Here is a 21,063-nt window from a genome sequence, read left to right as displayed (position 1 = left end):
AACCCTTTTTTGTGATCCTCTAACATGCGATCGAACTTTATCTTCTCCTTATCACTTTCGCACTGTGTCCTTGCATCAACAATGACCCGGCGGAGATCATCATCATCGGGCACATCGTCTGATTCCTCTTGATCTTCAGCAGCTTCCCCCGTTGCAGCTTCCCCCGTTGCAGCATCACCGTATTCAGGGGGCACATAGTAGTCATCATCCTCTTCTTCTTCCCTGTCTTCCATCATAACCCCTATTTCTCCGTGCTTGGTCCAAACATTATAGTGTGGCATGAAACCCTTATAAAGCAGGTGGGTGTGAAGGGTTTTCGAGTCAGAGTAAGACCTCGTATTCCCACAGCTAGGGCATGGACAGCACATAAAACCATTCTGCTTGTTTGCCTCAGCCACTTCGAGAAAATTATGCACGCCCTTAATGTACTCGGAGGTGTGTCTGTTACCGTACATCCATTGTCGGTTCATCTGCGTGCATTATATATAATTAAGTGTGTCAAAAACCATTACAGAACATAATGGATAGATAAGTGACCAAATTAATAGAAGTTCATCATCACATATTAAAACCAAAGTACATACATAGTTCTCATTGAACAACATATAACTCTCCAGAGCATCTAATTAAACCATACATTGAAACTATGTAAAACATTTCAATGCAACAACAAATGCGATCATAATCGCAAGCAAGGTAACAATTGATCCAACGGCATAATGATACCAAGCCTCGGCATGAATGGCATATTTTCTAATCTTTCTAATCTTCAAGCGCATTGCATCCATCTTGATCGTGTGATCATCGACGACATCCACAACATGCAACTCCAATATCATCTTCTCCCGCTCAATTTTTTTTTCCTTCAAGTAATTGTTTTCTTCTTCAACTAAATTTAACCTCTCGACAATAGGGTGGGTTGGAATTTCCGGTTCACATACCTCCTAGATAAATAAAATCTATGTCACGTTGGTCGGCATAATTATCATAAACAATAAATGAACCAAATAGTAATAAAAGATAATATATACCACATCCGAATCATAGACAGGACGAGGGCCGACGGGGGCAGATACCAAAACCATCGCATTATATAATAACAAGCAATAATAAAAGTAAGAAAATTAGACAAGTATCTATTTAAAGTAAGTATTTTTTTCTTTCAGAAAGAAGATAAGAACAAGAGGCTCACCACGGTGGTGCCGGCAACGAGATTGGCGTGGGCGATCGACGGCGGTGAAGACGGGGACGGGACGTGACGGACCGCTAAACCTAGACAAATCTCGGGGGAAATGGAGCTTGGAGGTCGAGCTTCGAGAGGAGAAAGCTTAACTAGTGTGGCTCGGGCATTTCATCGAACACCTCATGTGCATAGGAGGTGAGCTAGAGCACCACAAAGCTCTCCCCTCGTCGGCCAGAAAAAACAGAGCACTCTGTGGAGTGCTCTGCCGCGACGATGGGGTATATATAGGCAACTCATTGGTCCCGGTTCGTGGCTGGAACCGGGACTAAAGGCCCCCCTTCTGTGCCGGTTCTAGGCACGAACCGGGACCAATGGCTGTGGGCCAGGAGCAAGGACCGTTGGGCCCGGTTCGTGCCTAGAACCGGGACCAATGGGTCCACACGAACCGGGACAAATGCCTCCCGAGGCCTGGGCGCCCCCCTGGGCGTACGAACCGGGACGTATGCCCCCCATGGGTCCCGGTTCGTGACAGAACCGGGACTAATGGGCTAGCCAGGCCCGAACCAAAGCCATGTTTTCTACTAGTGGACACACTTGATTGAATATTATACAAAGTTCTAATACCAGAATATTGATGCGTTGTTGGACTCTATATGGTGCTGGTACATACTAACATTCGAGTACTTCTTTCTTCCTTGAATGCCTAGATATTCCTTTAGCAATAGTTGGCACGAAAGTGTACATTTGGGACGGAGAGGGTTGGAGGAGATTATCATTGATCTTTCATCTAACTATACAAACTATTAGTTTCAACGATCAAAGGATCGAAGGCTAGCGGTTGTTTTTGTACTAATAACTAATTAGAAAGAATAAATGATTCAAATTTATATTATAAACATGAGCGTCAAGATTGACTCAATCTCGAGACATGCGTGTGGTCTTACCTGGGTATGTTATTCTAGAGGTTCCTCAATCATGTGCCTCTTCTAGAGCGTTGGAGCTCCCGTTGCCACAAAATAAACAATTTTGCGGAAAAAATTAATTAGTAAAGCATGTGTGTTTGGAAGAATTCCTTTTTGAATTCTTAGAATATGTTAATGCTTATTTTTTTAATCATTTTGGTAGATCACAGCACCACTGTTTACCTAATTTTCTAAGATAAATTTCTTCGTACTCAATTGATTCTTTTATTTTGAAGTGAACTATAATTGGTAGCAATCAATTATTAATTATCTTCGTAATCTTTTCAATTTCTACACGTTGTGAGAATTTTGTTGATAATATGTTTTTACTTATCGCTTATATAAAGCAAGGACACGGTGGGGTGACATGTTGAAGCAGAGGACATAGACCTATGTGTGTGAGGTTGGGAGTCATGTTTAGAGGCGTGCAGTGTTTGTTTTCTCCCGTTGCAACGCATGGGCACATTTGCTAGTATAATCTGATGTATTGGAGTACTATCTAATTCTTTTTCATACCATATTACTGCCAGTTCAGGCACGGCAATTGGTAGTATATATGCTATTTGTTTAGATTTGTTTTATTCTATCCATGGCTTATTGTTTGTCGACAACCTTGGATTTGTAATGAAGTTTGCTGGTTGTTGATGTGCAGCTGACTATCCATTTACAAATGCAGTGCGCCGTTCAAGTGAAGGAGGGAGGATAATGCGAAGCCGAACGCGAACGCAGGTGCGGTGACTTTTTTTCCTGCAGATTTGCTTATCGTGAAAACGCGCAGCGGGAGCAGATCATTGTGGAAGATATATAGGATGCCAATGTTTGGTCTTTCTATGCATTTTGGTTTGCTTGTAACTGTGTTTGCACTAGTTGGGAAATAAGTGACTTGGTAAGAACTGTAGGTGTCTGGATATGCTCTAATGCTCCTGGTTTACAATAAATCTTGGATTTGTAATGATGTGTAATGATGTGTAATGCATAAAATGGAATTTGGGGATTTTATTTTTTTAATTTGTAATTACTCCCTCCGTTCCTAAATACTTGTCTTTCTAGGCATTTCAACAAGTGACTACATACGGAGTAAAATGAATGAATCTACACTTAAAATATGTCTACATACATCCATATGTGATAGTCATTTAAAATGCCTAGAAAGACAAGTATTTAGGAACGGAGGGAGTAGTTAGTAGTAGCATGGGAAAAAACCGCGCGCTACTACTAGTAGTAGCGTGGGTTTATCCGCGCTACTACTAACTTTTAGCTATAGCGCGATAGTAGTAGCGCGGGTCCGCGCTACTACTAGCCAGTTTTCTAGCGCTACCAGTAGCCTTTTCCCTAGTAGTGGACGAGGGGCGGCGCTGGGAGGCGAATTTTCGTGTTTTGACCTTTTTACAAAACTTGATCGAGATTTGACCCTGCCTTTTAAAATTTCGGGATCTGACCTTTTTCTTACCGCCAGGGTCCATGGCGGTAGGTTATAACAGCCTACCGCCAAGATGCCTGGCGGTAGGGTTGCATGCCCTACTGCAAATTTCTTCTAAGTATGAAACACAGTGCGTGCTCGCGCCTACCGCCAGGCACCTTGTGGTAGGGTTGTACAGGGCTACCGCCAGCCTGTTTGGCAGTAGGGATGTTTTCTACCGTTAAGGTCCCTGACGGTAGGCTATTACACCCTACTGTCATGCACCCCTGGCGGTAGCAAAAGGGTCAGATTCCGAATTTTTTGCAAACTTGGGTCAGATCTTGATTAATTTTCAGAAAAGGGTCAAAACACAAAATTTTGCCACGCGGGAAACAACAAGGGCAGGTGATGAGATGCGAAGGGAGGAAATGATTCGAGGGGGGGGGGGGGGAGGGAGCTATAAGCTCATCAGCGGGTGTGGGGGATGCGGCGAGCGCGACGGCAAGGTGTGGGAGGGCGCAAGGTGGCGAGCGACGCGAGAGAAGGATGAGAGGAAGACTCGTAGTGGGACGAAGTGGTGAAAAGATGATAAGGTGAGATAGGGATCAACAACTACAGTTGGGCCAATCGGACACGCCTAGCATCGCCCATTTGAAATTAAACTAGAAGTCAGATATCAGTAAAGCTAAAAAAACACTGATAATATAGTCGATGGGTTGAAATAATATTTTATTTATTTAAATATTTCTTGCCATTACAAGGAATTTAGCCAAATCCGAAATTCTGGAGACGAAACAAGTCGCACGTTTCGCCAATTCCTTCGCGCTTCAGTCTCCTCTCATCACAGGGCAACCTGAAGCCGATGCAGCAGCAGAAGCTGGCGCACTCAAGAAGCTTGCGAGGAAGTTGCCGCGCTCGTAGAAGAACTCCGCCTTCTCCACCTTGGTGCCCTCATCAACCTATCATCATCACAGTGTTGCAGGCCACTTAAACATTCGAAGAGCAAATATACCACCATGAATTAATTACTGCCAATCAAATCAACTCACGTGGAAGACACAGACGCCGAAGAACTCGACGCGGCGGCCGTGCGGAGGGTGGCCCTTGAAGGGGCCCTCCATGTAGCCCCAGTGCCGGAACTTGAAGGCGATCCTGGGATTGGGCGGGCCGCTGTACACGTCCAGCACCTCGATGGCGAAGCCCCGGGGAAACGCCGTGAGGAACGTGGACGTGGCCGACTCGACCGACTCCGCGTCCGGGTCGTAGATGCGGTGCTCCGGCGGCAGCGTGGTCGCCAGGAACGCGTTGTAGCCGCCCATGGCCATCACCTCCTCCCGCGTCAGAGGCTTCAGCCCTGCAACAAAGTTTTGTTTTGTTTCATGCCGGTCGATAGTTCGATTGTATGTGTTGAGGTGTGGTTTTTGTACCGTTGGTGGTGGCGGAGTAGTTCTTGGGGTGGACGCTCTTCTGGTCCTCGGGCCGCACCTTGTGGACCAACTCCATCTCCCAGGTCTTGAGCAGCCGCTGCACCTTCTCTTCCAGAGATCCCTCGGCCCATTCCTGTTGCACCCAAGCCATGCATGTGAACAAATTTAACTTCCAAGATGAAGAACTTTTTACTAAGCTACTACATCTGATCACTAATGTAAGACGTTTCGGCAGTTCAAGCTACTAATCTGTGCACACCACGGAAGGAAGCATTCGACCGTGGACAGGTTTAGTACGTACCTTGGTCCGCTCTTCCTCGAAGAGCTTGTTCACGAGGTCGTAGTTGGGAGGGGCTCCATGCCTCCACACGGTGTTCTTCTCGCCGTCGCCGTGCAGGAACGACCGGTATTTGTCTCCTCCTTCAGCAGAGGCCATGGCTAACAGCAGCCTTCCAGTCGACTCGATTCAACCAAGAGTGGTGTGTGGTTGATTCCCTACTTGTAGGAAAAATCAGATGTAGAACAAGATCAACCACATCATCGCACACGTCACTGCATGGAAAAAAGACTAGTAGAGTATATGGTACCCACAGACCCAATCCATGACCCGTCTCTGCAGCGGTGAGATTCTTCCACTCATGCTATGCCACCCGTCACCCTTTGCAGTTTAGTTTTTTAGTTTTTTTATAAAGCTATATAGTCTCGGTGAAGTTAAAAGTGTTAGCGCAATCATACAAGCAGGCGTTTTGTTTCTGTCGCTAGTCGCTAGTAGAGTTTGGAATCTGACTATGGCGTGTTCGGATCTTTGCAGATTGCCACCATGCATGTGGTCACTGCCAGAGCCTAGTCACCGCCTGTGGCGCTAACGTGAGGCCACGTGAACGGGCAACATCTTGAGCCGATATAATTTTCCTTCCAGATAAAGATATGACTCATCTGAATATACAACAGTTCTGTTGGAAAACAATACATGAAGGCCACTATAACTTTTTATAGCAAAATATACCATTTGCTTGAGTTTTTAATTCATAACCATCAAAAAAATATGTCACTCTGAGTCCATATTGTTAAAATGGGATGTATCTGGATCATATTAGCTATCGCTGAAACAGATGTATCTGGATACATGAATTTTGTATGTATATTTGTTTGCCAGATTTGTACATTTATTTTTTGTAACTTGAGAAAAGATTATTGGAAAATATTTGAATCTAATTCTGAGTCCATATTGTTAAAATGGGAGCAACACGGGACGGAAGTCCAAGTTGTGGCATTTCTACCATTTTGTAAAATTATTCATGTGTAGAGCTAATAAAAACTTTTAATGGTTCATTTGAACTGAAATAATAGATCATACACTGATATACATGTCGTCAACTTTCTAAGCACGCTCGGTGGTATGTTTCTCATCATACGCCTAGTAACAATGGATCATTTTTGTGAATAAAAACAAAACAATAGAGCATCATAGATTTTAGTTATCTAATAAAAAATGCCATGAGTAAAGAAGTGCGGCAAATAGTTGTGCCGTCTTTCAGTTTCTTGAATATTTACAAGTGAGTCCAATCGCACTGGAAAGCATAGTCGTCTATTATTTTATTTTTCAAAATTTATGTAAACTAGGAGCACATGCAATGCTAAAAGAGAGTGAGATATCTTGTTTTTGGTGATTGCTATATGTGCCAATAATTTTACCTCTCCACGAAAAAATCAAACCATTCCTATATTATCAAATATATTTGCGACATTTAAATTCAAGCATGGCAGGAACAAACAAAGTATTATAAAATTAAAAGTTTACCTTGACCATCTTATATATCTTAGTGCTATAAGGATTGGGGATTGATTAGTGAGATTAGTGTTTTGTCAAGGCGCTTAACACGGTTCATGCTCACCATTGGAAGGCTTTCGACCGTTAGATCACGTGGATAAGGATAGATACCTAAGATGTTCTATGTTTGCCCATGTGGTGCTTTTATAGAGGTAGAAGATAGATAATAGCTAGATTTGCTTGTTTGTTTCATCCTCAGGCTGAGTTTAGGCTAATGGGCCATGCATGGTGCTCAGAACATCTCTAACCGATCCCCAGTAACCCGTTAGATAAGGATAAATTTGGTTTTCCTCCACTAACCGACACCTAATCAAACTCCTAAAACATTCAGTGGAGGATATTTTTTACTCCGGACTCTTAAGTATACTCCGCCGCGCACCTACAGAGAGTACAAATCCCCACACTCCCACCTCTCCTCATCTTCCATTCCGACGCCGTTCAAGCTTTGTCGGCATTCCCCTACCCCCACCTCATCCACTTTGGCACAGTACCGCCTCAGACAATGGCCAGATCCAGCCGCTGCCGCTCCCTATCGCCCATCCTAGCGCGGATCCGCACCGCCACACGCAGTCGTGAGGTCATGTCCGTGACGACACTTCCTCCACCCGACCTCCCACCGCCTCCGCCAAAGATGCAGAGGAAATACCTTGGCGTGCAGCGGCGTCGGTGGGGGACGTGGGTCAGGGAAATCACCAACAGTGACAGCGACGAGCTCGGATTGGATCTTCCCCTTTGGCGGTGCATGCGACGCGGGAATACGACATAATCCCGGTATGCCTCCATGGCCGCAACACCCGGTGTAACTTCGATGATGATCTGCTGCGGTTGGTGGTCGACCCCCGGGTGGGCACCGCCCGGGAGATGCGGGAAGACCGGGGTCCCGCGAGTGCCTCGAGGCGGAGCAAGCCGACGAGGAATACATGGCGGAGCTCCGCCGCCTGTACCCGAGTCGTCGGCTGTACGAGCTCGCGTTGGGCATTTGGGTTTACCCAAAATTTGGGTCGGGTAATTTGGGTACAAAATATTTTACGTTTTCAAAATCAACACCCAAAATTTGACCAGGAAATTTACTACCTGACAATTTGGGTACCTAGAATTTTGGGTGAGTTCGGGTAATCCCGAAACACTACCCGATTTACAAAAATAGTGAAGAACATTGACATCAACAGGTCAAGTTTGCACAACATTTCTGCAGCATTTCTACAACATTTCGACCCATTTCTGCGTCATTTAGGCAACATAATAGCATAAGAACAAATGATAGTAAAAGAACAGCAATGCAACAACATAATAGACATTTCAGTGGCATTTCAACAAAATTTTAGCAGTACTCTAGGCTTCTAGCACCATAACAACCAAATGACTACAAGTCCACAATAACATCAATTCAACATGACACATACAAAGTTCACACTAAACATGAAGTAGGGAATAGCAGTTATGCATCACTCACCGGGTTGTCTCCCAGAAAGTCGGGAACATAAGAAAAACAATGTGCATCACTCGTTAGGTTGCCCCCTCTGGCACTTCTCAGTCGGCAACAGAGGAGTAGAGGAGGGAGAGATTTATGTTGGTTGATGCTTTGGTGGTTGGCGTCGTGTTGGCGACACTGATTATGGAACGAGGAGGACGCCGATCGCCATGAGTTGGGAGCATGTGTTACGTTGGGGAGGCATCGTCGTCGTGGGCCTCATGGCCTCGCGTCGGCCATCGGGGAAGATGAGGTGAGGCGGCGCGTTCAGGTCATTCGAGTCGATGGATGGATGATGTCCTCCACCTATGGCTTGCTCGTCACGACGACACATAGGTGGATTGGCGACAGACCAAGGTCCCTTAACCTTTGTGGTGGGGGCGTGGTGCTGAGGTGGCGACCGCGGTGGCGCTGGGGCAGGGCGATGGCCATTGGAGATCGGGGATGCGGACGCTTGGACTGGGACGGGCCACCCTGTGTCTCGCCTGACGCAAGGTGGAAACAACCCTCGCCCGTGCAGCGACGTGTTTATGGGACAAGTGGGCCGCAAGAAGTGCATAATAGGCGCACTCCACGATATCTTCATCAAACATGCATGAGTCACCGTGGCTCGAGCCGTTCACCTCGATCAATGCGGTGCAAGATTGATTCGGGTTGTCTACATATTTTTATTTTTTATTTTGTTTGTACATAAAAAGTATTCTAAATATATATTACAGAAAACACTTTACTTAAAACATTTGATAAAATGTTAATTAAGAATTTGAAGAAGTTAAATGTGTATAGAAACATGTTTCTCATGTATACAAAAAATATAGCATGCGTATAATTTTTTTATCATGTATTTAGAAATTGTTAATTAATCATTTCAAAAATATTAATCAAGCATCTAAAATATGTTGAATATGTAGAAAACATGTTTTTCATGTATAGAAAAATGTTTACAAAATGAAAAGAAATGTGAAAGAAAACAATTTTTGATGTATTTAGAAAAACTTGTTAAAAGTGTATAAAAATGCTGATAATGTATTTAAACAATGTTAAACCTGTATAAAAATTATTCATGAAATTTTATAAATGGCAATAAAATATTAATGCATTTAGAAATGTTAAATATGTATGGAAGAAATGTTTGTCATGTATAGGAAAAATGTGTAAGAAAAAAATTTGTTCATGTATTTAAAAACCTGTTGAACATGTATAAAAAATGTTGATAATGTATTTAAAAATTTCAAACATGTCTTAAAGTATTCATTTATGGAACATTTTCTAAATGCCAATAAAAAAAATTCACACACCATGTACATTCATCAGGAAGATTTTGATATACATGTTTAACATAAAATTATTTTTTAGACAAGTACATGTTTTTTTACGTCTATTCTTACTTACTTGTATACATGATCAACATTTTTGTATGCACATTTAACATTTAAAAGTTACATGATCAACATGTTTTTCATATAATCAAAAGAAAACCAACGAAAACCGAAAAGAAACAAAGAAAATTGAAAAGAAAAAATAAAATGACGAAAACAAAGAAAGTCACTACAAAAAGAATGAAAAATAGTGAAAACCGAGAATAAAACAAAGAAATGAAGAAAACCGATGAAGAACAAGAAAGATACAAAAAGAAAAACAAAGAAAATAAAGAATAAAAGAAAGAAAAGAAACAACCAATGAAAACCAAATAATAGACAAAAAAATCAAAGAAAACAAAGAAAAAAGAAGAAATTTTTTTACTGAAAAGCAATAAAGAACGAAGACAAGTGGTGAAAAAGAAAGAAAATAGAAAACCACAAAAAAAAGCCAAGAAGAAACAAAGTAAACTGAAAGAAAACACAAAAAGAAAAATGAAAATGACCCCCCCCCCCCCCCCCCAAAAAAAAAAAATTTAACGGAAACCAGACCAACCAATACAACGATCCACACCTTGAGCTAGGGAACGAGACAACGAGAAGAACATGTCGGCCAAGTTAGAATGTAGAGGCGAAATCCTCGAGGCGAGGCTACATTCGATCTCATTATAAGCGAGAAATAGCATTCGCGCACAGGGACACGACCTTTTTGTGGTCACTGATTTTGGGTTCGGCCTTATCAGTGTTTGCACCACAGGGCAATTTTAACTGGGCTGCCAAATTATTTCGGGCTATTTGGGTAATTCAGGTACCGTGGCTTCTTACCCGATTTTCTCAGAAAAAATGCAGGTTTCTAAAAGGACAACGCTAACGTCCACACGTGTGGTGGAAGCCAAACCCGCCTACACGCTCTATAACACACAGACTACGCCATGTCACTGCATGCATGCATGTGGGATTTTTTTTTTCAGTTTACAAAATGTTTTATCTCTTAAATGGAAACTCCGATTGAAGATCCGTTTTCACCATTAAATCCCTCGCGACGAGATCTTCGAAACTAGATCGCATATCAATGTATTTCGACAAAAAAATTTGATTAAAAATTGCCATGTCTATTGCACATGAATTGCCATAATGTTTACACTGAATTTGCCATGATATGTTTCAACTATTTTCTTCTACATTTAAAAGTAAATTTTGACATATTATAAAACAGAGAATTAAGAAACTAGACTTGCCATGCACCATTAAACAAAATTGCCATGATACATGCACTTAAAATTGCCATGGTTCATAAAAAAATATTTTTATGGTCAAAGTATTGGAATTGCCATCATCAAAAAACTAAAATTGTCATGCTCTACAAACTAAAATTGCCACATGACAACTTTAGTTTAAGCACTATGGCAACTACAGTGTAAACATCATGGCAACTTTTGGGCAAAAAAAAAATTTCGTCGAAACATATCAACATGGGGTCTAGTTTTGAAGATCTCGTCGAGACGGATTTAATGGTGAAAACGGATTTTTAATTTGATTTTTTAATTAGGAGATAAAACATTTTTAAGCCGAAAAGCAAAAAAAATTCTGCTCATGTCATCTGTTCATATGTGGCAAAATGAGTGGTGATGGAGGCGTGTGGGCGTGTGGGCGTTAGTTTTTTCGTTCTAAAATTGTTCCCCGATCTAGTGCTCAGGGTTTTCGAGTTCAAGCTATGGGTTCGGGTTCTGTTTTTTTGGGTGCAGGCTTAGGGTCTCGGGTTTTTAGGATTCGGGCTTTAGGTATCCGGTTTTATGCCCGTTGTGAGTACGAGCAGTACAAGGCCGGGATGACATAGGTCATCAACCTTTGCTCCAGTGACTCCGACAGCGACGACGATGGCAACAGAGCGGGCTAGAGCAGTGCCGGCGACGAGGGCCATAGCGGTAGACGCGTTGAGAATTAAATGCACTCATGGTAGATTTACGGTGAGAGTTCCACTAGATCCATAGTACAAAGTAGACATCACGAATCTGGTCAAGGTTCAAGCCTGCTTTAGTTGACTCCAAGCTACGAAAAATGGTGGTTTTCAGCGTAGCCACCCACTACTGTACAAGGCAGTACTCTTCAGGACATAGGCTACATATAAGGATGTCAGTGGAAGCAAACACCTTACCCAGCGTTTCAGATCAGAGTTCAGAACCACCTCAAGAGCGTGTGCAGAGTACAGACATGGCCACCTCCAGACTCCACATCGCTTGCGCTCTCCTCCTCGCTGGTAGGCAAAGCAGATCCAACTCTTGTTTTAATGGCAGTTTTTCAAAAGCTTTGAAACGAATTTGTTATTAGTATTTATTTCACTGTGTATTCAGGTGTTGTGCTTCTGGGGCAAAATCAAGAGGGCATGGAAGCCGTGGCTTGCCCGCAGTACTGCCTGGAAGTCGACTACATAACCTGCCCGTCCTCCGGGTCACAGAAGCTCCCGGCGAGGTGCAACTGCTGCATGGCTCCCAAAGGCTGCACGCTTCATCTCTCTGACGGGATCAACCAAACTTGCTCTTAATCCAGTTCAGACAGTGTTGTAACTTCATGTCTTCATGTATGGTCTGGAGCTAGACAATGTACGTACTTGTCATGGCAGTAATAATGTGACAAAGCTGTATGTTTTGCGGATAAAGCATGTCATATACTATGATTTATGCATTATCGACGAGTACGCGCATATACAGATATTCCCTCCCGGCAGCTTCAATGAGCCCTAAAAGTTGTTTTGGTACCTATGGAGCAGAGGAGGGTAATAATAACGTACGGTAAGGAGCAGAGAGCTTAGGAACGTAATGATAATGACTACCGCACAATTAAAGCGTCGATTATAAATCGGCACGACAGCTGCTGTGGTGTAGTGGTTATCACGTCAGTCTTACACACTGAAGGTCTCCAGTTCGATCCTGGGCAGCAGCATTTTCTTTCTCCTATTTTTTTGGCCCCAATCATCATTTTCTTTCTCCTATTTTTTTGGCCCCAATCATCTGGCATTTTTCTGCATCTCAATGATAATATAGCTTAGGAGCAGTTTTTTTTCTCTCCATCTACGACCTAACTGTACAGTATATAATTTGTGTCTTTTCATCTATTACAACCTACAGCAAAAATCATCATGTTCTTCATGAAGAAAATAAAGCCCCACGGCAACACCACACAGCCACTGCTATTCTCATGGCAACTACAGCAAAAACCATCATGTTCCTCAGGAGAGGATGACAAAGATCCGAAGATGTGTTTTCTCAAAATACACGAGCCTTAGGCGTCCCCGGCCCCACTAGCTTCAGTGTGATCCGATCCTCTGTCTGTCTCTTCGGCGCCATCTTGACCGTGGAATCTCAGGCATTCTCCTTTCCGTCCATTACGCTGGTACCTTCTTGATCAGTACTGAGGGTCTGGGGTTCAATCCTGGACGGCAGCATTATTGTCTTTTACCATGTTTCATTTTTTGCTTGGCATTACAATCAGATGGCCATTGTTCTGCATGTCAATGATACATAGGAGGGGCAGATGATCAGATATTGTTCTCTTTGTTAACAAACTGATTTTAGTGTGAATCATGTTACTCAGATAGTGGGAATTACAAACTGCAGATACACATACTAAATTAGTAAATTGTACTCCCTCCGTTTCTAAACATAAGCCTTTTTAGAGATTCCAATACAGACTATGTAGGGAGCTAAATGAGTGAATCTACACTCTAAAATACGTCTATATACATCCGTATTGAAATATCTAAAAGTCTTGTATTTAGAAACGGAGGGGGGATTACTTGATTAATAGCTAGCCATTCACTCCACTGACTCTAGCATGAGTGCATGACAGAGTAATAAAACTGGACTGAAGCACTAGGGAAAAGAAAATGTCTCTTTAGATCATTTTTCTTTTCCTTTTTGACTCCACCAACGCTAGTGACACAGAAATAATAACACTGGACGGGAGCGGTGCGAAGAAATCGTCTTTTAGATCCTCTTTTCTTTTCATTCTTGACCCGGCAGATACTCTTTCCTCCATGTAAATGTGGCCAACCCTGCCAAGTGTTGAATGCTTTCTTTTTCTTCTTCTTTCCAACATCGATTTGGTTTGACCGCGATATGTTACCATGCTGAAAAAATCAACTTGTTCCGGCCACTTCGTCTTGACTGCGATAAAACATCTCTTGTCATATCACATCGCTCCTCTAACAATGAAGTTCAACAATGAAACACATTTCAGATCCAAATCCGCCGTGCTTGCACTTGCATTCTTGGCGCTCCTGCCCACAGATACCACAACAGGGTGGCCCAAGCCAGATATATGGAGGACGCATGATCAAGGAGGATGCATCACGAGGGACAGGGAAGCCCTATTGTCCATTAAAGCAGGAATCATGGCCGACCCAGAGCGCCTCCTCTCTTGGTGGGAGGGCATCAGGTGCAGCAACATGACCGGCCATGTCATCGAGCTCGACCTTCATGCACCTTACAACATCCAGTCTTCTCTGAAAGGTGAGATAAGCTCTTCTCTAAAAGACCTGGAACATCTGCAATTTCTGGACCTTGGCGGGAACTATAATCTCGCCGGGTTTCAAGGCCACCTCCCAGACTTTATAGGGTCTCTTCGTGACCTGCAGTACCTCAACCTCTCTTACCTGAATTTTAATGGCATGGTGCCCCATCAGCTTGGCAACCTCTCGAGGTTGTGATACCTGGATCTGAGATCTTATTATCTGCACTCAGACGATCTCTCATGGTTGGCACAACTCTCTTTGCTCAAGCATCTTGACATGAGCTATGTGAACCTCAGTGCCGTGATAGGGTGGGTTGACACAGTGAACATGCTGGCCTCTCTTGAGATCCTCAGGCTATCATCATGTTCGCTTAATAACAAGGCCCACTTTGTGCCCCGGTCCAATCTCACCAGGCTCAAGATAGTCGACATCTCTTCCAATTCAATTCAAATGCAGTTCGGCACTATTAACTGGGCATGTGGCACGACCAGCCTCAAATATCTCAACCTTGAGCGCAACAGTATATATGGCATGTTTCCTGCACAGTTGGGAAACTTGAGCTCACTTGAAGTCCTTCAGCTAAATAGTAACTATCTGAAGGGAATAGCCTTTGTAGCCTGAGAATATTTGGATAAATATAACATGTTGAAGTACTTGGGGAGGGGGGGCAAGGGCCCCCTGAACACTTGCTGGCGTTATGTTTTATTTTCCGAGCTGGATGGGCTCGTCACTAAAGATCAATTTTCCAAGCTAACAAAGTTGCAGGGATTGCACTTGTATGCAAATTTTGTTACCATGGGGCTGAACTATGATTGGGTCCCTCCGTTCAGATTACAGTCACTAGGATTGACATCATGCCGTCCTGGGTCAGAGTTTCCTCAGTGGCTCAAATCCCAGGAGAGTATCTCCTTCCTTTTTATGTTTGATGGTGGCATAGCCGATGCCATGCCTGATTGGTTTTGGACTGTATTTGCATAGGCTGGAATTTTGGACCTATCTAGCAATAACATCAGTGGCACGTTACCAGCTACTATTGGACAAATGAAAACTGTTGTCTTAGATCTAAGCTCGAATCAGTTCACAGGTTTAGTACAACAGCTACCTCAGCATATAGATTTTTTAGATGTCTCAAGAAACTCTCTGTCAAGGCCTCTACCATTATTTTTGAATTTCGGATGGCCATATTTAGTTTGTTTCTTTCTAACAACCACTTCTCAGGCACTATCCCATCATCATTATGCCAAATGAAGTTCCTTAATTTTCTTGATATTGGAAAGAATATGATAACAAGCCAGTTCCCGCGATGTTTAGAAAATGTAGCATCAGGATCAAGGATGGTCCCACTTAACACAGCCTCTCCAGAAAGTGATTCAAGCTCTCACATGCAATTGTCTATGTCAATTGGAACTTTGAGGCTTGCCAACAACAACCTCTTGGATGAATTCTCTTTGTTATTACAGAATTGCCCGGGACTAACTTTTATTGATCTTGGGCAAAATAAGTTTTTTAGAAGTATACCAACATGGATTGGGCAAAAATTACCACAACTGAAATATCTGCGCCTTAGGTCCAACATGTTTTCTGGATATGTAGCTTCCCAGCTTAGTGAACTTCGTTATCTCCAATATTTGAACCTAGCACACAACAATTTCTTAGTTAGTATACCTCAGTCCCTGCTAAACATGGATGGTGTAGCCAAAACCACAAAAATACCAACTCTGGATAACCCTTCCATCATTTCCAGCGGCATGGCTATAGTAGATGATTATGATGGTGTAGATAACCCCCAAGATGCTGGTGGACATGGGTTTTATTTCATTAAGAGCATATTTGTAGTCACAAAAGGGCAAGGGCATGAATATATTGGTCCAATCATATACATGGTGAGTCTTGATTTGTCCTGCAATCATTTAACTGGAGATATCCCCAAAAGCGTAGGTCCTGCATCAGGTTTAGTGAGCATGAATCTGTCTCTAAACCACTTGGGTGGAAAAATCCCAGAGAGCATTGGCTCAATGCACTCACTGGAATCACTTGATCTCTCCAACAACCAACTCTCTGGTGAAATCCCTTCAAGCATATCTGATCTAACATTTCTAAGCTATTTGAACTTGTCCTACATTAATCTATCAGGAAGGATACCGTCAGGGCACCAGCTCGACACAATCAATCCCGACGACCTCTGCGGGCTTCCTCTTCGGAAGAGCTGCTCGGGAAACCATACAGCGGAAAGCCCCTCCACGACAAGCAGAGAAGGATCCGAGATGATCCCCTTCTACTTTGGACTAAGCATGGGCTTCGTGGTTGGCCTCTGGGTGGTGTTCTGCTCCCTTCTATTCAAGAAAACATGGAGAATCTCCTATTTCCAGCTCTTCGACGAGGTCTGTGATGAAATATATGTGTTTGTGGTTGTGAATTGGGCAAGGATGATGTGGAAGGCCACGACAACAACAGATTGAGCGGGTTTAACCGCAACCAATGGTAATACTACACCGTCCAGTGCAGGCGGAGCTTCATGGGGGGCAAAGGGGGCCATTGCCCCCCTACTCTAGAAATAATACCCCTAATTATTAGGTTTGAATACCAATTATTTCTAAGAGTTCATGCATAGCTTATCTTCTTCGCCCCCTGAACTCTGATTAGCCCCCTCAAGAATCTTCATCAAGCTCCGCCATTGGTCTAGTGTATGTTGGAAGTAAACCTAACGTCCAATCGGATTACATGTACGTATACGGGTCCAGCTAGTGCATGAAATAGTTACCTTATAGGATTAGTATTCTATGCTGATTCAGTTTGTAACTAGGCAGCCTAGGTGTTACTAGGGGGCGGAGGCGCGGAGAAGAAAAATGCAACTCTATAGTAACTGGTCTGTGTATATATAACCTGCAATCTCGCGTTTAAGTTCAAATTGAAATTCAGACAATGTGTATTAAATCGTGATAACTACAACTTAAATTTTTAGAAAAAAAATTGTTTTTAACTCTTTCATCAGAGCATACATGAGATGTAGTTTGAAATCCTTTTCAGAATGAAAACTGTTTATGATTGGAACATGCTTTAGGCTTTTAAACCAGGGTCCTCAACCTAGCTTGATCAACTATTTATCAACTCAAAAAACCCAAAGAAGTATGGTTATAATTTTAGTAGGGTATTATGTCTTGGAAAATAGAATCGGTGACACCTCTGGTCACCTATAATAAGGAGACGCAATGTACTTCCTTTAAATCTTCATTTGCCCTGGACGGAGGCAGAACAATCTGTTTCCATCACCAGCCAGCAACAAAGGTAGTATATTTGCATCCTGATAAAGAAGACATTAATAAGGTCAGTCTTAAAAGACAACATAACCTTAAATAATGTTGTCCTCCGTTGGCCCAAACTGGGCCTGTAAGTTTCCAAATGCAATGTAAATTACTGCTTTTAAAAGAAGGACAATTTGAACAATTTAGGCTGCGTTTAAATCCTAGTTTCCATTTTTTGTGAAAAAAGATCTTTGTTCTGAAATCATGTGCGTAGGAATAGGAAAGGAGATGTCATTTGATTAACATCATAGGATTTTTTTTTCATTCAGTCCAGCCTAATGTTTATTTTCCTATGAATAGGATTCTATTCCTACAAACCAAAGGGCACTAAAGAAATTTTTCCTATAGAAATCCTATCCTATGGAATTCCTACAAAATTCCTTCAAACCAATGGAGGCCTAAAATTACGGAAGATATATATATATAGGTAAAACTGTGTCTATCATAACTTGCCACCGAACTAGTTATGGCTTGCTAAACATTTAACGGTTTAAAAATAAGTAAAAAATATGAAATAAATAGGGGAGCCTCACTCTAATATAATAAGATGATCCAACAGTGTGATTGTGAAAATATGCATTTATGTGTCCACAGCAAGAAAAAACAAGCATTTTAGCTCACTGCAGGATCAATATATATTGAAACATTTGTTATTTTTGTTCAGGACACATGCAATCATATTTTTTCAACCCCCCGTTAGATCATGTTATATTACAGGTGTGTTGGTTCAGTATTTTTTCAGGATTTTTAAGAACTTTTACACCGTCGAAAACCTTAACTAGTTCTGTGGCAAGCTATTGTAGAAAATCCTACTCTGATGAATGTACATGCCCTGTTTTTTCTAGATTTATTTTATTAAAAATTCAAAATTCAAAATTTTTGGGATGTGACATTGATGCTTAGTTTCATTCATGAAGACGGTGGTTCACGAGGGACAGGGGCGATTATCCGCGACGATCATGGCATCTTTCTTGCATAGCTTCGGCGTGATCATCCGTTCCTTCCGCTCCATCTTAGCCCGGGATTCTCGAGTATTTTATCTTTTCCTATGTCTGTGCTCCATTGTGCCGGTGCCTGCTTCGTCAATGTTGAAGGTCTAGCTAGTTCCATCCTGGGCAGCAACATTTTTTTTCTCTGGCACTGCTGTCAGGCGGCAATGTGTCGGCATTGTCAATGATACATAGTGTGGGCAAATGATTAAAGCTTTCCTTTTTCTTAGTGAACAAACTAACTTCCAGTAAAATAATTTGGGATAATTGCATTTGAGCCCTTAGTTGTGTCACCCTCGACATGAATACCCCTAGTTTTGTAAAACACGCGGTCTTGCCCAACTCAGCTAGCTTGCTTTGTGTTTTTGCCCTTCCGGCACGGCTCCGTCCAGTCAGCGCCGTTTTACCGTAAGCGGCGCTAGATTTTGGACAAGTCTTGCCCCCGCAGCCCCCCGGTCGACCTAACCAGCTCACACTCTCTCGTTCCCCACTGTCTCTCTTTCTCTCTCACTAACCCTAGCTCGCTCGGCGGCGGCGAAACCCGCACCGCCAGATCCATTGGCAGGCGATGGTGGAGACCGGAGAAAGCGTCAGCGGACGCGGCCGCCACTGTAGGGACACCACATCCTCACTTCAGCGTGGAGGCGGCGGTGCTGCTGGAGCCAATGGCGACAAGGGCATCGGATCTGCACGAGAGCGCGTACAAGGCGACGCTGGCGATGCCCACGGCGACAAGGGCAGCGGATCTGCACGGGAGCGCGTACAAGGCGACGCTGACGGCGCCGACGGCGACAAGGGCAGCGGATATGCACGGGAGCACTGACAAGGCGACGCCGACGGCTCCCACGGCGACAAGGGCAACGGATCTGGACGGGAAATTCCTCCGGGTAAGTATCAGACCTGGATTTGCTCGTGTTTACTGCTGTAGGGTTGATTCAACGATGCTTTAGGCTAGGTTTTGTTCATTTTTTCACTGCAGATGGCATGTTTTTTATCGTAGGATGAATCTAGCGACCGCATTCTATCGATCTATTAGAATGGAGACCACTGTTCTTGTTTCTGCGGGTACTAAAGGAAAAGATTGTGGCTTCACTTTTCCATTGTTTGTGGGGAACACTACTTCATATATACCAGGATTTTAGGGCTGCCATTTGTGCTAAGTATCCATGGGGATTGTTTGATGCTGTTGAGATGAGATATTGGGATAGTAGCAACCTTTGTTGGGTCCCTGTACAGTGTGATTCAGAGTTAGGTGTGATGTTTGCAAGTAATGAACAAATTATGTCATGCAACTTGGAAATCACAGTGATACAGAGAACTAGAGCACAAAGGTTTGAAAACCCATCAACTTCTAGGCCCTCTGCATCTAGGCCATCTTGTTTTAATCCCACTGCTGGAGGGACAAGGGCTAGAACTAGGGCTAGCAGTAGAAGCAGGGCAGCAAGTGACACCTCTACTGCTCCTGGAACTCCAAGTGTTAATGAAATTCCGGAACAAGCAAACAAAACGGGTGATCCAGTTGTGGAGGAGGCATTGCCTGATGCACCAGGCCTGGAGGATGAGATACTTTATCCTGGATATGTTCAACACAACAATGAAGAAGAAAAAGCAGACAAAGATTATATCCCTGCAGAATTTTCAGATACAGATGCTAATGAGATGCAAGAGGATCATGAAATGGGAGCTTTTGAAGATGCAAATGAGGACATACCTGTCATGATGTATGCCAGGGAAAATCCATCTATTGAGGAAGGTGTGGTCTTCCCTTCTGCAGTTGATTGCAGAAATGTAGTTGCAACCTACTCAATCAAAGCTGAAACTGAGTTCTGTATTCTGAAAAGTGACCCAACTAGGTTTACTGTCAAATGTTCTTATGACATGTGTAAATGGAGGCTATATGCCTCTTTAATGAGGAGGACCACACTGTTTCAGGTATTAAATGTTGTGATCTCTGAAATGTGTTATATTTTCTGCACTCACTGCTGTTATATGTACTTAATGTTTATTGTGTTGTTTTGTTTTAGATTAAAGTGAACCAACACCAGCATACTTGTCCTAGTGTTAACAGATCTCAGAGATTGAGAGCTTCAAAAAGAAGGTGGATTGCAGATGCTTCTATGCCCTGGATCAGACAAAATCCATCTATTGGTCCTAAGGAAATTCAGATGAAGTTGTTAGAGAAGTATGGTGTGGAGGTGCCATATGACAGGTGCTACAATGGCAAAGAGATTGCACTGGACAAAATATATGGCAAGTACAGTGATAGTTTCTAACTTCTCTATTCTTTCAAAGCTGAAGTGGAGAGGGCATCACCAGGCAGTCTTGTAGAAATTGACAGGCACACAGTTGAGTATTAGATTAAAGGCAAGAAGTATTACAAGGAGTGTTTTAGAAGAGTGTTTGTTTGCTTCAAAGGTTGCCAGAAGGGTTTTCTGGAGGGGTGCAGGCCATACCTAGTTGTAGATGCTACAACATTGAATGGTAGGTTTAGAGGGCAACTTGTAGCAGCTTGTGCACTGGATGGACACAAATGGTTGTTTCCAGTTGCTTATGGTGTTCTAGAAGTGGAGTCTGCTGAGAGTTGGACATGGTTTTTCACAAACCTGAAGAAAATGGTAGGTCATCCAGAAG

General features: G+C 42.9%; 2 protein-coding genes, 1 non-coding gene and 1 pseudogene across 3 annotated transcripts; 3 read left to right on the top strand and 1 right to left on the bottom strand.

Moving 5' to 3' along the window:
• Positions 1–4,133: 4,133 nt before the first annotated feature.
• LOC109773063 (pathogen-related protein) lies at positions 4,134–5,630 on the bottom strand. Its single transcript, XM_020331766.4, has 4 exons — positions 5,273–5,630; positions 4,972–5,104; positions 4,594–4,898; positions 4,134–4,503 (listed from the first exon to the last, which is right to left on the bottom strand). The coding sequence occupies exons 1-4, from the start codon at positions 5,405–5,407 to the stop codon at positions 4,372–4,374; spliced, it is 705 nt and encodes a 234-aa protein (XP_020187355.1). The 5' UTR covers positions 5,408–5,630; the 3' UTR covers positions 4,134–4,371.
• A 5,878-nt stretch (positions 5,631–11,508) lies between these two features.
• LOC109773064 (uncharacterized) lies at positions 11,509–12,419 on the top strand. The gene is made up of 2 exons (XM_020331767.3): positions 11,509–11,888; positions 11,983–12,419. The coding sequence occupies exons 1-2, from the start codon at positions 11,690–11,692 to the stop codon at positions 12,171–12,173; spliced, it is 390 nt and encodes a 129-aa protein (XP_020187356.2). The 5' UTR covers positions 11,509–11,689; the 3' UTR covers positions 12,174–12,419.
• Positions 12,420–12,498: 79 nt separating this feature from the next.
• Positions 12,499–12,571, top strand: TRNAV-UAC (transfer RNA valine (anticodon UAC)). The gene has a single exon. It is a non-coding gene; the product is annotated as a tRNA-Val (tRNA).
• Positions 12,572–13,838: 1,267 nt separating this feature from the next.
• Positions 13,839–16,657, top strand: LOC109773069 (receptor-like protein EIX2; annotated as a pseudogene).
• The last annotated feature ends 4,406 nt before the right edge of the window (positions 16,658–21,063 follow it).

This window comes from Aegilops tauschii, chromosome 1, assembly GCF_002575655.3.
Source record: "Aegilops tauschii subsp. strangulata cultivar AL8/78 chromosome 1, Aet v6.0, whole genome shotgun sequence".
Taxonomy (NCBI): Eukaryota; Viridiplantae; Streptophyta; class Magnoliopsida; order Poales; family Poaceae; genus Aegilops; species Aegilops tauschii.
The sequence above is the reverse complement of the archived record's forward strand: the minus strand, read 5'-3'. Positions and strand labels throughout refer to the sequence as shown.